The sequence below is a fragment of the Cervus elaphus genome, chromosome 3 (assembly GCF_910594005.1).
Source record: "Cervus elaphus chromosome 3, mCerEla1.1, whole genome shotgun sequence".
In the NCBI taxonomy this organism is placed as follows: Eukaryota; Metazoa; Chordata; class Mammalia; order Artiodactyla; family Cervidae; genus Cervus; species Cervus elaphus.
In genome coordinates this window covers 24,149,374-24,166,585 of record NC_057817.1, presented here as the reverse complement: position 1 = coordinate 24,166,585, position 17,212 = coordinate 24,149,374, and the positions used below count along the sequence as shown (strand labels likewise).

At 38.6% G+C, this 17,212-nt stretch overlaps 1 protein-coding gene across 4 annotated transcripts in view; it reads left to right on the top strand.

Moving 5' to 3' along the window:
• CEP83 (centrosomal protein 83) overlaps positions 1-17,212 on the top strand; it is a 136,433-nt gene that overhangs the window by 49,445 nt on the left and 69,776 nt on the right. For 3 of the 4 annotated variants that reach the window (XM_043881341.1, XM_043881357.1, XM_043881367.1), the window contains exons 2-3: positions 8,861-9,134; positions 9,541-9,691. In XM_043881341.1, coding sequence (XP_043737276.1) covers positions 8,962-9,134; positions 9,541-9,691 — 324 coding nt within the window. In that variant the 5' untranslated portion in view covers positions 8,861-8,961. Of the gene's footprint in view, positions 1-8,858; positions 9,135-9,540; positions 9,692-17,212 lie in introns of those variants that run through there. The other variant, XM_043881347.1, reaches the window with a different exon arrangement.

Genomic DNA, 17,212 nt, shown 5'->3' with positions numbered 1-17,212 from the left:
TCACGTTCTTACCTAAGAATTTTCCTTGTGTGTAAAAACTCTCTTGCTGTTTCTTTAGTGTACATCTTTAGGGATATTGTTCTGTTTTTCTGAAAATGTCTTCATTTTACCATCATTCTTCAAAGTTGTAGTATTGCTATATTAATGGAATGTTAGTATGACAGTTGTTTTCTTTCAGCACTGTACGTTCTGTTCTTACCATCACTGTTGAAGTCAGTTCTGTCATTTTGTTGCTCTGTTTGAAGGTATTTTGTCTTTTTCTGCTAAGATTTTCCCTTTATTTTTGTTATTTTAGCTGTCTTAATGGATAGGTGTAGATTTCTTCTTAGTTATGTGCTTGGGAGTTGTAGGACTTTTTTGAATCTGAGAGTTGATACCTTTCATCAGTTTGGGGATATTGTCAAATTTGTTTTTTTTTTTTTTTTTGAACTATTGTTTCTGCTCTATTCTCTCCTCTCTTTCTGGGACTCTAATTTCATGTCTGTTAGAGTGACATTTTAACTTTAATTTCTGAGTTTCTTTCCTTCTTTCTGTTTTTTCCATCCTTGTTTCTCTTTCTGCTTTATCTTGAATGTATTCTTTTTTTAAAAAATTTATTTGGCTGTGCCAGATCTTAGTTGTGGCATGCAAACTCTTAGTTAAGGCCTGTAGGGTCTAGTCCCTTGACCAGGAATCAAACCTGGGCCTTCTGTATTAGGAGCACAGTCTTAACCACTGGGCCACCAGGGAAATTCCCTTGAATATGTTCTCTTAACCCATCTTCTAATTCCTTCCAAACTATGTCTCATCTGGTTTGTTTTACCCACTCAATGGAGCTCTTCATTTTGGTTATCATATTTTTCAGCTTTAGAATTTCTGTTAGTTTATTTTTATGCTTTCTATTAATAATCCTCTCCCAGGTTTATTAACCTTATTTTTTATTGCCTTGTACACAATAATAATTTAAAATTTTCTTTTAGAACTGTTGTCTGATAGCTCTTTAATAGTGAGAACTCATGCATTTGCCTATTGTCTGTTTTTTTCTCTGGCTTTAATTCCTGTTACCTTATTTTCCCATGGACTTTTGAGTGTGGATGTGTCATGTATTTATTTTTTAGAGCAGTTTGGAGTCTAGTCTAATATCTGCCTTCTAAATTGCCCTTATTGCTAAGAGAAAGCCTTCAAAGTCTCTATCCAAAATGAAGGGTGTTCATCAAGGGTTCTTTACTCCTTGCTGATCTAATAGATGTCTTTTCTTTGAATTTAAAGACTATCCTGGTGCTTTCAGTCTCCAAGGTACCTCTCTGGAATTGGCAGATACCTGTAGGGGAAAGGTGATCTCAAGTGCCAGTCTCATCTTTCTGCATCTGTATCTTCCTCTGTTTCCATCTCAGTAAATATTCTCTTGTTTTTCAGTGTCTTCAAGCCGATTTTTCTTTTTTTAATGTGTATACAACTTTTCTTGTTGTTCTTAGCAGAAGGCTTGATCCAAATTACTTAATCCTCTATTGCTGGAAATAGAAAACTATCTTCAGATTTCTTGTTATAAGAGATAGATTATATAGTAACTGAGTTAGGGTTTTCCATTTTTAGCTCCTTATATAATTAGTATAGAAAAATAGAGTTCTTTCTTTGTAGCCTTGAATATAGAATGATGGAACCACATTTGAAGGTCAGAGAAAGAATTGTTTTTTGAGGTCTTTCTGTCTATGACACTAGGTATCTGTTTGGAGGGCTGCCATACTATAGTTTCCAAGATTATTATTGATAAGTTGATTAGTTTTGAACTGGAGAACTGGATATATGTGCAGAGTACTTGAAAGCAGATATAAAATTCATCCTGACCTTGGTTAGATACACACAAACTGGCAGATAGTTTTCCGTAATTCTTAAATACTCCTAGACGAGAAAATTCTGGAAAAGGCTATTAGCAAATGAAACCCAGGAGCTCATAACTTTGAGTCGAGGATTCCTTTCCAATATCTAACTACTCTTTTTAGGCGTCTTTATATCCAGTTATCACAGAAATAGAGAACAGTGATTAGTGATTACTATCCATAGTAGAGTCTATTTTCGTTAGTGTAGAGTTCACAAACTAAGACAAGCACTGTGAACAGCGGTGTTATGTGCATGTTTCTCAGGGACTGGCTGGAACAGGACATTCCTGGCAGATGGCAGGAAATGACAGTGCACGAGGTAGATGGGGGCTGACTGTGCCAGGCTGTGAAGGAGTGAGTGTTTTGATTTTGTTTCATATAGGGGGGCTTTTGAGTGAGAGTGAAAAGTGATATAAAAATTTCTGACTGCTAATCTGGCAGTGCTTTGGTGGGTAGACTAGAGAGAAAGTATTGGAAACAGGGACAATAAAAAGCTCTAATAGTCTAGTTATAAGGTGATAGAAGTCTGGCTTTTTGTAGTCAAGAAGGAATGAAGAGAATGGAGTGCATTTTAAAGAGAGCATTCGTTGTTTATGCATGGGAAATTGAGAAAACAGAGAAGACTTTGGGGTTGTAAGTTTGGATGAATGGTAGCATAATATTGGTATCAGTACCAAAAGCTGGAGAGTAAGGATGTTGAAGGTAGAGTGAAAGCAAAGTTGTTGAATTTGGTTTAAGGTAATTTGAATATAGAGAAGAATTGTTCATTACCTGAGAAAAATTTTTGTAATTTTTAAAAATAAAATTTAACAATAAAATTGAAAGTAGAAGTTTCCCTGTCAGAGAGTCACCCGCTTACTATTTCCCCAGAAATTACTACTATTCTGAGCTTTCTGTACCACTAATTGACTCTTCATGTGTATGTAAACACGTGTGTGTGTCTGTCATTCATACTCTTGACCATACTGTGGAGACAGATCTAACGTATCTTTTGTAATGATAGGGTAGATATACCTTCCTTTATTTATGGAAGTTTAGCTTATTTCTGATTTTTTTCATTTTTTTAATTAAAAACAATGTCACAGAGAGAATTGTTATGTAGTAATCACATTTGTTCGTAGTGATACTTTCTAAGGCCCACTTGACTTCACATTCCAGGGTGTCCGGCTCTACGTGAGTGATCACACCATTGTAATTATCCGGGTCGTGAAGATCTTTTTTGTACAGTTCTTCTGTGTATTCTTGCCACCTCTTCTTAATATCTTCTGCTTCTGTTAGGTCCATACCATTTCTGTCCTTTATTGAGCCCATTTTTGCATGAAATGTTCCCTTGGTATCTCTAATTTTCTTTGAAGAGACCTCTAGTCTTTCCCATTCTGTTGTTTTCCTGTATGTCTTTGCATTGAACGCTGAGGAAGGCTTTCTTATCTCTCCTGGCTATTCTTTGGAACTCTGCATTCAAATGGGAATATCTTTCCTTTTTTCCCTTGCTTTTTGCCTCTCTTCATTTCACAGCTATTTGTAAGGCCTCCTTAGACTACCGTTTTGCCTTTTTGCATTTCCTCTCCATGGGGATGGTCCTGATCCCTGTCTCCTGCACAATGTCATGAACCTCCGTCCATAGTTCATCAGGCTCTCTATTAGATCCCGTCCCTTAAATCTATTTGTCACTTCCACTGTATAATCATAAGGGATTTGATTTAGGTCATACCTGAAAGGTCTAGTGGTTATCCCTACTTTCTTCAGTTTAAGTCTGAACTTGGCAATAAGGAGTTCATGATCTGAGCCAGTCAGCTCCTGGTCTTGTTTTTGCTGACTGTATAGAGCTTCTCCATCTTTGGCTGCAAAGAATATAATCAATCTGATTTCGGTGTTGACCATCTGGTGATGTCCATGTGTAGAGTCTTCTCTTGTGTTGTTGGAAGAGGGTGTTTGCTATGACCAGTGTGTTCTCTTGGCAAAACTCTAGCAGCCTTTGCCCTGCTTCATGCTGTACTCCAAGGCCAAATTTGCCTGTTACTCCAGGTGTTTCTTGACTTCCTACTTTTGCATTCCAGTCCCCTATAATGAAAAGGACATCATCTTTTTGGGGTGTTAATTCTAAAAGGTCTTGTAGGTCTTCATAGAACCGTTCAGCTTCAGCTTCTTCAGCGTTACTGGTTGGGGCATAGGCTTGAATTACCATGATATTGAATGGTTTGCCTTGGAAACGAACAGAGATTTTTCTGTCGTTTTTGAGACTGCATCCAAGTACTGCTTTTTGAACTCTTTCGTTGACTATGATGACTAATCCATTTCTTCTAAGGGATTCTTGCCCACAGTAGTAGATATAATGGTCATCTGAGTTAAATTCACCCATTCCAGTCCATTTTAGTTCGCTGATTCCTAAGATGTCGATGTTCACTTTTGCCATCTCCTGTTTGACCACTTCCAATTTGCCTTGATTCATGGACCTAACATTCCAGGTTCCTATGCAATACTGCCCTGAACAGCATTGCACTTTCCTTCCATCACCAGTCACATCCACAACTGGGTGTTGTTTTTGCCTTGGCTCCATCTCTTCATTCTTTCTGGAGCTATTTCTCCACTGATCTCCAGTAGCATACTGGGCACCTACTGATCTGGGGAGTTCATCTTTCAGTGTCCTGTCTTCTTGCCTTTTCAAATTGTTCATGGGGTTCTCAAGGCAAGAATACTGAAGTGGTTTGCCGTTCCCTTCCCCAGTGGACCACATTCTGTCAGACCTCTCCACCATGACCCTACCGTCTTGGGTGGCCCCACACAGCATGGCGTAGTTTTATTGAGTTAGACACGACTGTGGTCCTGTGATCAGATTGGCCAGTTTTCTGTGATTATGGTTTTAGTGTGTCTGCCCTCTGATGCCCTCTCACAACACCTACCATCTTACTTGGGTTTCTCTTACCTTGGACTTGGGGTATCTCCTCGTGGCTGCTCCTTACCTTGGATGAGGGGTATCTTCTCACGGCCACCCCTCCTGACCGTGAACGTGGAGTAGCTCCTCTTGGCCCTCCTGCGCCCGCGCAGCAGCCATTCCTTGGAGGTGGGGTAGCTCCTCTTGGGAGGGGCCCCTGACTTCTGGGGTGGGGTAGTTTCTCTCGGCTGCCGCCCCTGACCTCGGGTGTGGGGAAGCTCCTCTTGGCCGCCGCTCCTGCGCTGTTGCAGCCTGGCGCTGTTGGTCGCTACCCCTGACCTTGGGTGAGGGGTAGCTCCTCATGGCCATGCTTCTGCACGGTCCGTCGTGGCTGGCGCACTTCTGAGATCAAATTGCCAATATCCGCTGTATCATCAAAAAAGCAAGAGAGTTTCAGAAAAACGTCTATTTCTGCTTTATTGACTACACCAAAGCCTTTGACTGCGTGGATCACAATAAACTGTGGAAAATTCTGAAGGAGATGGGATACCAGACCACCTGACCTGCCTCTTGAGAAATCTGTATGCAGGTCAGGAAACAACAGTTAGAACTGGACATGGGACAACTGACTGGTTCCAAATAGGAAAAGGAGTACGTCAAGGCTGTATATTGTCACCCTGCTTATTTAACTTATATGCAGAGTACATCATGAGAAACCCTGGGCTGGAAGAAGCACAAGCTGGAATCAAGATTGCTGGGAGAAATATGAATAATCTCAGATATGCAGATGACACCACCCTTATGGCAGAAAGTGAAGAGGAACTAAAAAGCTTCTTGATGAAAGTGAAAGAGGAGAATGAAGAAGTTGGCTTAAAGCTTAACATTCAGAAAACTAAGATCATGGCATCTGGTCCCATCACCTCATGGGAAATAGATGGGGAGACAGTGGAAACAGTGTCAGACTTTATTTTTTTGGGCTCCAAAGTCACTGCAGATGGTGATTGCAGCCATGAAATGAAAGGAAGCTTACTCCTTGGAAGGAAAGTTATGACCAACCTAGACAGCATATTAAAAAGCAGAGACATTACTTTGCCAACAAAGGTCCTTCAGGTCAAGGCTATGGTTTTTCCAGTGGTCATGTATGGATGTGAGAGTTGGACTGTGAAGAAAGCTGAGTACCGAAGAATTGATGCTTTTGAACTGTGGTGTTGGAGAAGACTCTTGAGAGTCCCTTGGACTGTAAGGAGATCCAACCAGTCCATCCTGAAGGAGATCAGTCCTGGGTGTTCATTGGAAGTACTGATACTGAAGCTGAAACTCCAATACTTTGGCCACCTCATGTGAAGAGTTGACTCGTTGGAAATGACCCTAATGCTGGGGGGGATTGGGGGCAGGAGGAGAAGGGGGCGACAGAGGATGAGATGGCTGGATGGCATCACTGACTTGATGGGCATGAGTTTGAGTAAACTCCAGGAGTTTGTGATGGACAGGGAGGCCTGGCATGCTGTGATTCATGGGGTCGCAGAGAGTCGGACATGACTGAGCGACTGAACTGAACTGAATTACATTTGGGTACTCATCCAGCTGTTTTTGTAAGATTGGGCAAGGAATAAGCAGATTTGGCCACCTGATCAAAGAGCCAACTCACTGGAAAAGATCCTGATGCTGGGAAAGATTGAAGGCAAAAGAAGAAGAGGGTGGAAGAGGATGAGATGGTTAGATAGCATCACCAATTCAGTGGACACGGATCTGAGCAGACTCTGGGAGATATGAAGGACAGATTAGCCTGATGTGCTGCAGTCCATGGGGTTGCAAAGAGTCAGACATGACTTAGCCACTGAACAAAAACAACTTTCCAGAGAGCTCAGTATAGATTCGTGTGTGTGTGCATGCATGCACATGTGAACATATATGCACACATGGAGATTAGCAACGTGATTTTTTTGTGTTGCATGCATGTTTGCTTAGTTACCCAGTTGTGTCTGACTGTTTGTGACACCATGGAATGTAGCACGCCAGGCTCCTCTGTCCATGGGATCATCCAGACAAGAATACTGGAGCGAGTTGCCATTTCCTTCTTCAGAGGATCTTCCTGACCCAGGGATCAAACCCATTTCTCCTGTGTCTCCTGCATTTGCAGGCAAATTCTTTATCACTGAGCCACCTGGAAAAGCCCCTTAGTGTACGAGGGGAAAGTATATCATGTGTTTCGGTGTGGTACCTACTGGTAATGTGTGTTGGTATATTCTAGCTTTATTAGTCACTGAAGTTTAAACATATAAAAAGGTAATGAATTTGCAAACATCATCTTGCAGCAGAGAAATCCTCCTGGTTTGGGAAAATATAAGAGGGCAATTATACATATGTTTGCAAAGAAGCTAGAATTGGAGATGAGGTAATGTGGTGATGAATGAGAATGGGATTTTCTAAAGTTAGTTAAATCCTAGAAAGTAAGTACTTCTAGTGAATATTTCAGTTCCCAAGAGGAAAGTTTTATTTCTGTGAGGATTTAACTCTTAATTTTTGGGTAGGGGGTCAGTGAGAATATTTACCTTACGTCAAGTTAACTGGAATACAAAAGAAAAAAAAAACCATCTCAGTTTGGAAATCTTTCTTTCACTAGTAGTAGAACTAAAAGGGAGCTTTGGATTTTTCCAATATAGTTTAAGCTTTTGGCTTATTAAAATTAAAGCCTTATAATGCATTTTGGTGATATTAATAGAAAATATGAGACGTTTATTGTATGCTTCTGTCTCTTAAAAATTAATTTGGATCAAAGAGCAGAATCAAAATTAGGGTTAGTCATGCTAGTTTTATGATCTAGTTTATTAATTCCGTGGCAAATGTAAAATGTATACTCGTAATGGGATAATGTTGAGGCAGCTGCTACAAACAGTTCACTCTGCATTTTCAAAGGTTGAATCCTTGTGCACATTATACCTGGTTGAATCCTTGTGCTCATTAAACCTAAGAATAAGAAGTAAAGCATCCTTGAAAGACTGTTGTTGTTTCATTGCTAAGTCATGTCTGACTTTTTTTGTGACCCTGTGAACTGTATAGCCTGCCAGATTCTTCTGTTCATGGGATTTCCCACAAGAATACTGGAATGGGTTGCCGTTTCCTTCTCCAGGGTATCTTCCCAACCCCAGGGATTGAACTCATGTCTCCTATGTTGCAGGCAGATTCTTCATAGACAAAGCAGGAAACCAAAGCAACCTTATTTTTAGTTTAAAAGTCTTCTTATGTAATATGTAGACATCACATTAATTTATCAGAAATGATGTATTTCAAGCAAGACTCAGTAATTTAATGGTTGGTTTGTGTAGGCTAAAGATTGTCTTTTGTAGTAAAGAAAGGTAATTCATAATCACCCATGACTAAGGGAGATAGGAAAAAATATATATAATAGTCTTGAGAAAGATAAATGAAGTTAAAAGTAGCAGAATTATTTTGATTAAAATTTTTGTTTTTATCTACAGTAAGAATACCATTGTCATTTTTTTACTTCTAGATGAAGCAAACTTTCAGTTACTTTCATAATCCTGAATTGGTGCTTTAGGGGATAACAGAGGTGATTGAGTTTCCTGTCCTTAGCACAGTGCGTAATATGTAGATGATCAATATTTATGTGTTAACTGATTTCTCCTCTGAATCTGCTGCCCGAGTGCAGTCTCCTTGTGTCAAGTAAAACACCCTTTGTAACATTAATCACAGACATAATTACATGTTCAAGCTCATCTTTGTTAAGACTGTGACTCTCACTAGTCACTTACCAAGATCCAAATGGCTTTTCCCCTGGTTTCAGAGTATGGATTTTGTACCAGAATCCACCCTTGAAATTTACCTCAGTAGCTTTAGAAAATGTTGGTGATATGTGAATCTAGGACTACCTATAGTGGAAGAATCAATACTTCTAGTTAGGTTACTACTTGAAGATGTGACCTTAATGGTCACAGAAACTGCATGGAAGTAAAGAAAATTTAAGGTATGATTCAACTTTATTTTTGAATTTTATTTTATGAACAATTGAAAATCTGAAAATTGAATTTTGTTATAGAAATGATAAGGAATAAGTGATAAAAATATAACACTGAAAAAGTTCACTGATCATTAAGTGTATGTCTCTCTACAGGGATAATTTGACCTCCTGAGATTCTGTCTTAGCAAGAAGAAAGTGGAACATACTCTTGGAAAGAAAACTAAGACATTAAGAAAGCCAGAACTTATTTTTACATGGTTGTCCACTCAGTTACCAATATGGACGGTTTTCCCACCATTTTTCCTCCTGGTGGAGACAGTGAATTGAAACATTCTCAAACTGAGTTCCAAAAAATGTTAATTGATGAACGATTACGATGTGAACATCATAAAAATAATTATCAGACTCTGAAAAGTGAACATGCAAGGTAATTATTTAAATTTGGAGGTGAGAGGCTTGATTAAAAATTTTTATTTTGTCTGAATATTTGCTCTGGAACACACAGTATAATTTTATTATAATGTACAATAAACATTTAAAACTTTTTGAATACAATAAATGTTCTTTAAATCAAGTGGATTATAAATTTATTAAAGTCATTTTGAAAGTGGGATATAAAATTTATGTATATAGGTGGCTAAATTTTTTTCCTTCAAAGTAAAGTTGTATCCAGAAATTACAGTGTTAATAGTTAAGTGACGGTAAAGCAATGATATTTGGAAGTTTAAATAGAATATATGATGTTGATCTTGTTCCGTAGTGTTGGTTGACTTTAAGGTAATACAATTAAAAAACAATGGATACACTTAAATTCTTCTTTTTCTAAAACTCAGGTTGCAAAATGAGTATGTAAATTCACAGAATGAACTCAAGCGCCTATTAAAGGAAAAGCAAACTCACCAGGAAAAGTTTCAGCTGCTGCTTGAAGAGGTACGAGGAGAATTAGTAGCGAAAACTAAAGACTTAGAAGAGATGAAGCTGCAGGTAAGAAAATATATTCAAATTAGTATAAATTAGTCAGATGTTTAATGGAGATACATATGTCATTTTGGTAAATTTGGTAAGTTCTCTCTGTATCCATAATGAGTATTTTGTTGTATCTCCAGTGGTATAATGTAATCTTCTTTCATATACTTTAGAATGTTAGCTACTCTGTAGAAATCAGCCACAAAACTTTTATGTAAATTTTTATTATATTTTCCGTTCTGATTTAAATACTATCTTACTCTTAAGAATAATTGGAGGAAAGGCCTGTCTGAATTGATAAAAATTCACAGTTAAACATACTTTAAAAATAAAGATTTTCTAAATTTCTGTGGAGTTTCTCAAGTAACAGATAGTTGATACTAAAGAACTAACTACAGTTTCTTTTGATGTTTTTTTTACACTATTCATTTTCTATTTGCTCAAAAAGTAGAGCACAGCTACCTGTCAGATTTTAAATTGGTAGGTATTAGTTGTGATGTTTTACTGTAATTGCTCAGTAGCACTAGTGGTTGATTTCTGCTTATCTTGTGCTTGTTACTTACACCAAAAAGATGTCCGTTCCATCTTAGGGGATAGGAATGCAAAAGTAGGAAGTCAAGAGATACCTGGAGTAACAGGTAAGTTTGGCCTTGGAGTACAGCATGAAGCAGGGCAAAGGCTAGCAAGAGCTTTCCCGAGAGAATGCACTGGTCATAGCAAACACCCTCTTCCAACAACACAAGAGACAACTCTACACATGGACATCACCAAATGGTTAACACCAAAATCAAATTGATTATATTCTTTGTAGCCAAAGATGGAGAAGCTCTATACAGTCAGCAAAAACAAGACCAGGAGCTGACTGTGGCTCAGATCATGAGCTCCTTATTGCCAAATTCAGACTTAAATTGAAGAAAGTAGGGAAAACCACTAGACTATTCAGGTATGACCTAAATCAAATCCCTTAGGATTATGCAAGTGGAAGCGACAAGCATATTCAAGGTGTTAGATCTGATAGAGTGCCTGAAGAACTATGGATGGAGGTTTGTGACATTGTACAGCAATTGTAAAGACGTTGTAAAACAAAGGAGAAAAGGAAAGATATACCCATTTGAATGCAGAGTTCCAAAGAATAGCAAGGAGAGGTAAGAAAGCCTTCCTCAGTGATCAGTGCAAAGAAATAGAGGAAAACAAAAGAATGGGAAAGACTAGAGATTTCTTCAAGAAAATTAGAGATACCAAGGAAACATTTCATGCAAAGATGGGCTCAATAAAGGACAAAAATGGTATGTACTTAACAGAAGCAGAAGATATTAAGAAGAGGTGGCAAGAATACACAGAAGAACTGTACAAAAAAGATCTTTACGACCCAGATAATCATGAAGCTGTGATCACTCACCTAGAGCCAGACATCCTGGAATGTGAACTCAAGTGGGCCTTAGGAAGCATCACTACAAATAAAGCTAGTGGAGGTGATGGAATTCCAGTTGAGCTATTTCAACTCCTAAAAGATGATGCTGTGAAAGTGCTGCACTCAATATGCCAGCAAATTTGGAAAACTCCGCAGTGGCCTCAGGACCAGAAAAGGTCAGTTTTCATTCCAATCCCAAAGAAAGGCAATCTCAAAGACTGCTCAAACTACTGCGCAGATGCACTCATCTCACACACTAGTTAAATAATGCTCAAAATTCTTCAAGCCAGGCTTCAACAGTACATGAACCATGAACTTCCAGATGTTCAAGCAGGATTTAGAAAAGGCAGAGGAACCAAAGATCAAATTGCCAACATCCGCTGGATCATTGAAAAAGCAAGAGAATTCCAGAAAAACATCTATTTCTACTTTATTGACTATGCGAAAGCCTTTGACTATATGGATCACAATAAACTGTGGAAAATTCTGAAAGAGATGGGAATACCAAACCACCTGACCTGCCTCTTGAGAAATCTGTATGCAGGTCAGGAAGCAACAGTTAGAACAAGACATGGAACAACAGACTGGTTCCAAATAGGAAAAGGAGTATGTCAAGGCTGTATGTTGTCACCCTGCTTATTTAACTTATATGCAGAGTACATCATGAGAAATGCTGGGCTGGAAAAAGCACAAGCAGGAATCAAAATTGCTGTGAAAAATATCAATAACCTCAGTATGCAGATGACCCTTATGGCAGAAAGTGAAGAAGAATTAAAGAGCCTCTTGATGAAAGTGAAAGAGGAGAGTGAAAAAGTTGGCTTAAACCTCAGCATTCCGAAAATTAAGATCATGGCATCCGGTCCGGTCACTTCATGGAAAATAGATGGGGAAACAGTGGCAGACTTTGTTATTTTGGGCTCCAAAATCACTGCAGATGGTGACTGCAGCCATGAAATTGAAAGACACTTGTTCCTTGGAAGAAAAGTTATGAGCAACATAGACAGCAGATTAAATAGCAGAGACATTACTTTGTCAACAAAGGTCCGTCTAGTCAAGGCTATGGTTTTTCCAGTAGTCATGTATGGATGTGAGAGTTGGACCATAAAGCTGAGCACGGAAGAATTGATGCTTTTGAACTGTGGTGTTGGAGAAGACTCTTGAGAGTCCCTTAGACTGCAAGGAGATCCAACCAGTCCATCCTAAAGGAAATCAGACCTGAATGTTCATTGGAAGGACTGATGCTGAAGCTGAAACTCCAATACTTTGGCCACCTGATGCAATGAACTGACTTACTGGAAAAGTCCCTGATGCTGGGAAAGATTGAAAATGGGAGGAGAAGAGGACTACAGAGGATGAGATGATTGGATGCCATCACCAACTCAATGGACATGAGTTTGAGTAAGCTCTGGGAGTTGGTGTAGGACAGGGAGTTCTGGCGTGCTACAGTGCATGGGGTCACAAAAGTTGTACACATCTGAGGAACTGAACTGAAGATGACGGGTAAATGATACTGATGGAAAAATAAGTCTCCACAAAGGAAAAAACAACACTGAAATCGGTCTTGTGAGGTCTCTAACTATGGTAAAGACTACTTCATAAGCAAGTTATTAACAACAAGCAGACACATTAAAAAAAAACAACTATCTTCCTCCCTTCTCCCTCTTTCTCAAAGCCAACATACTCCAGACACAGAATTAGAGGGTTAAACTGATGCCAAATTAGGAGGAAATTATGCTGTGTCTTAGATTTTTAATGGAATTACTGCCACTACTTGTCTCAAAACTAAAAGAATGCTTCATCATATAACCATCTATGTTTCATTACCTACATTAAATCTATAAAAACAAATCTTCAACACTCCAACGTTTGTCCTATTAAATACTATAATACTATACAGACCAGTTTTTTCAAAGAATGCTTTGATTTAATGGGGCAAATATCGCTGTACCAGAGATTCTTAAGAAATTAATGAGAAACTGAGTAATAAATTTTACTCTGAGCTTCCTAGCAGCCAAATAATACAGGAAATATATGGGTTACACAGTTTGCATTACCAGGCACAAAGAAAGGATGTATATGTTTGGTAATTATCAAAAATACATAAGATGACTCCCATTTTTTTAGGAAAGGTTTTGTTAACATGTTACATAATAACAATGTAATAGCTAACTTGTTCTAACCACTTATGACATCAAAGCATTGTATGAACAATGTCTATGCATTGACTCACTGTACCTTTAAAATTATCCTATGAACTAGGCACTGTTTTCATCCCCAATCACTACAACTACACATGTGATGCAGAATATTCTTTAAATGAATGTCTTTTATATTGTTTTTCTATGAAAGCCAAAGAGATAATAAATCTTAAACCAGAAAAGGCATTTTGCAAGTCAACAATATAATAACATGTGTATTTTTAAAATAATCATCTTTCATAAAACCTTGACTGAAGTATTTCTTGCTGATTTTACTTTGTTGAATTTACTTACCTTTACTCAACTCACAATTTGTACAAATTGCAAATACCCATTAAGCAAATAGCTAAATTGCTTCAATATGTGTATTTATGTATAGATGTTTCTTTCAGTTATTTTTGCCAGGTAAATATCACACAGAAACCAGATATGTTTATATTGAAAAACAGAAACTTTACCAGATAAATTTTATTTATCAGCAAACATTTGGGAAGTTATCACATGGAGAAATACCTAGAGTTTTTTTGTGTAGGTCCAAGGAACACAGGTGGTGCTAGTGGTAAAGAACCTGCCTGCCAATGCAGGAGACATTGAGATGCATGTTCAGTCCCTGGTTTGGGAAGATCCAGTGAAGGAGAGCATGGCAACCAACTCCAGTATTCCTGACTGGAGAATCCCCTGGTCAGCGGAGGCTGGTGGGTTACAGTTCATAGAGTCGCAAAGAATTGGACCGGAAGGAAACGACTTAGCACACAAATACACAGGCAAGGAACACTACAAGAAACAATAGGAAGGCTATAGGGAGGGTGATTTCATTTCAATATGAAAGAAAATGCTTCACATACTCCAATCCATAAATGGAAGTGGATCACTTTACAAGGTTCTCTAGGTTCTCTAACACAGAGCAGTGAAGCACAGAATGAAGAGCCCTGTGTCATAGACGTTTGAAATAGGAATTCTGCTTTGAAATTTACTGCCTCAGTTCTGGAGGCCAGAAGTCCAAAATCAAGTTGTCATCTAGGCCATGTTTCCTCTGAAAACTGTAGGAAGAATACTTCATGCCTTGTCCTAGCTTCTGTTGATATGCTGCCAATCCTTGGTGTTTCCTGGCAGCTTGCAGGACTTCAACCGCTACTTCTGTCATCATAGGACATTCTCTCTGCCCCATCCCACTCCCCACCCACATATTTCTGTCTACCCTCTTATAAGGACATCAGTCATATTTGATTAACGGCCCACCATACTTCAGTATTACCTTTTCATGTGTAAAACTCTTTATTTCCAAATAAGGTCACATTCTGAGGTACTGGGAATTAAAACGTATCTTTTGAGAGGACACAACTCAACTCACTGCAGATATGAAAGAGAACTAGACTATCAACTCTAAAATACTAAGGCTCTATCTATCTAGGTACCTATGAAACAACAAGTACAACATATATGAATAGAATAATTCTGACTCGCTCATTTATTTATTCATGTCATTCATATAAAAAAATGCTTGCTAGGCACCACTACAGAACACTAAAAACAATTCCTACCCTCATGGAGTCTGTATTCAAACAGAATAAAAATTGCCATCGTTTATGAGTATCTACTAGGTGCCAGACACTATACTAAAAATATACAGGTTATTTTTATCTCATCAGTCCTCACAACAATCCCTGTTAGAAAACAACGTTTATGCCCTTTATCACATGAGAAAATGAAGGCATAAAAATGTAACTGTTTGCTGAAGGTCATAACCTTCCTGATGAAATGACCCTTTTGGGGTTATAAAAATATTCTTTTTATCTTTCATAATAATCTTTGTCTTGAAGTCTATTCTATCTGATATTAATATAGCCACTCCAGTCTTTTTAGGCTATTTTGTATGTGCTTGTTACAAATAAGCATGTCTACATGTTACTTTCAAGAAACAGAGTAATTACATTTTCAATGTCTGAAAACAGTAATTTGAATACCTTTGGTTTAGTGCCCAGAGATTGCATTCATGTAGGACTCAATCTTTGCAAAACAAATTAATGTAACAATTCTAAAGGTTCAAATTTTATTTCCCTCTTCAACTCGTGTTTCTGAGATTTTTGAACCTAAATACGTTCACCAGGGAATGAAACAGTAAGCATGGTGGAGGCTAACGTGGTGGTATTCCCAACAATGGAAGATTTCAAGAAGATACTGAACAACAAGCACTGCTGTCAAAGGAACCCATGAATTGGATGACACTGGCATACTGTATTGCGTGACTTGAAAGATGGCTTTAGACTCTTATCAACCCATGTGTCCAATATTAATAAAACCTTACTGTTACAAGCACTAGATAAGCAGAAATAAACAGTTGGTGCTATTGAGTGATTGCAGGAAAATGTCACAACTAATACCTACTAATATGAAATGTGATGGGTGTTGTTATTGTGTAGCTGCACAGTTAGGTCTGACTCTCTGGGCTGCAGCACCCCAGGCTTCCTTGTCATTCACCATCTCCTGGAGTTTGTTCAAACTCATGTCCCTTGAGTCAGTGATGCCAACCAACCATCTCATCCTCTTGTCATCCATTTCTCCTCACAGACTTTGGTCTTTCCCAGCATCAAGGTCTTTTCCAGTGAGTTGGCTCTTTGCATCAAGTGGCCAAAGTATTGGAGCTTCAGCTTTAGCATCAGTCCCTCCAATGAATATTCAGGTTGATTTCCTTTAGCATTGACTGTTTTGATCTCCTTGCAGTCCAAGGGACTCTCAAGAGTCTTCTCCAACACCACACAGTTCAAAAGCATCAGGTCTTTAGCGCTCAGTCTTCTTTATGGTCCAACTCTCACATCCGTACATGATTACTGGAAGAACCATAGCTTTGACAAGATGGACCTTTGCTGGTAAAGTAATGTCTCTGCTTTTTAATACGCTGTCTAGGTTGCTCATAACTTTTCTTCCAAGGAGCAAGCGTCTTTTAATTTCATGGCTGCAGTCGCCATCTGCAGTGATTTTGGAGCCCAAGAAAATAAAGTCTTTCAAGATTTCCATTTTCCCCCCATCTATTCGCCATGAAGTCATGGGATCAGATGCCATGATCTTAGTTTTTTGAACATTGAGTTTTAAGCCAGCCTTTTCACTCTCCTCTTTGACTTTCATCAAGAGGATCTTTAGTTCCATTTTGCTTTCAGCCATAAGGGTGGTGTCATCTACACATCTGAGCTAATTGATATTTCTCCCAGCAGTCTTGATTCCACCTTGTGCTTCATCTAGCCCAGCATTTTGCATGATGTACTCTGCAGATAAGTTAAATAAGCAGGACAACAATACACAGTCTTGACATACTCCTTTCCTTGTTTGGAAACAGTCTATTCTTCCATGTCTAACTGTTGCTTCTTGACCTACATACAGGTTTCTCAGGAGGCAGATCAGGTGGTCTGGTATTCCAATCTCTTGAAGAATTTTCCAGGTTGTTGTGATCCATACAGTCAAAGGCTTTGGCATAGTCAATAAAGCAGAAGACGATGTTTTTCTGGAATTCTCTTGCTTTTTTGATGATCCAGCATATGCTGGCAATTTGATCTCTGGTTCTTCTGCCTTTTCTAAATACAGCTTGAACACCTGAAAGTTCATGGTTCACATACTATTGAAGCCCGGCTTGGAAGAATTTTTCGCATTACTTAACTAGTGTGTGAGATGAGTGCATCTGTGCAGTAGTTTGAGCATTCTTTGGGATTGCCTTTCTTTGGGATTGGAATGAAAACTGACCTTTTCTGGTCCTGAGGCCACTGCGGAGTTTTCCAAATTTGCTGGCATATTGAGTGCAGCACTTTCACAGCATCATCTTTTAGGAGTTGAAATAGCTCAACTGGAATTCCATCACCTCCACTAGCTTTGTTCATAGTGATGCTTCCTAAGGCCCACTTGAGTTCACATTCCAGGATGTCTGACTCTAGGTGAGTGATC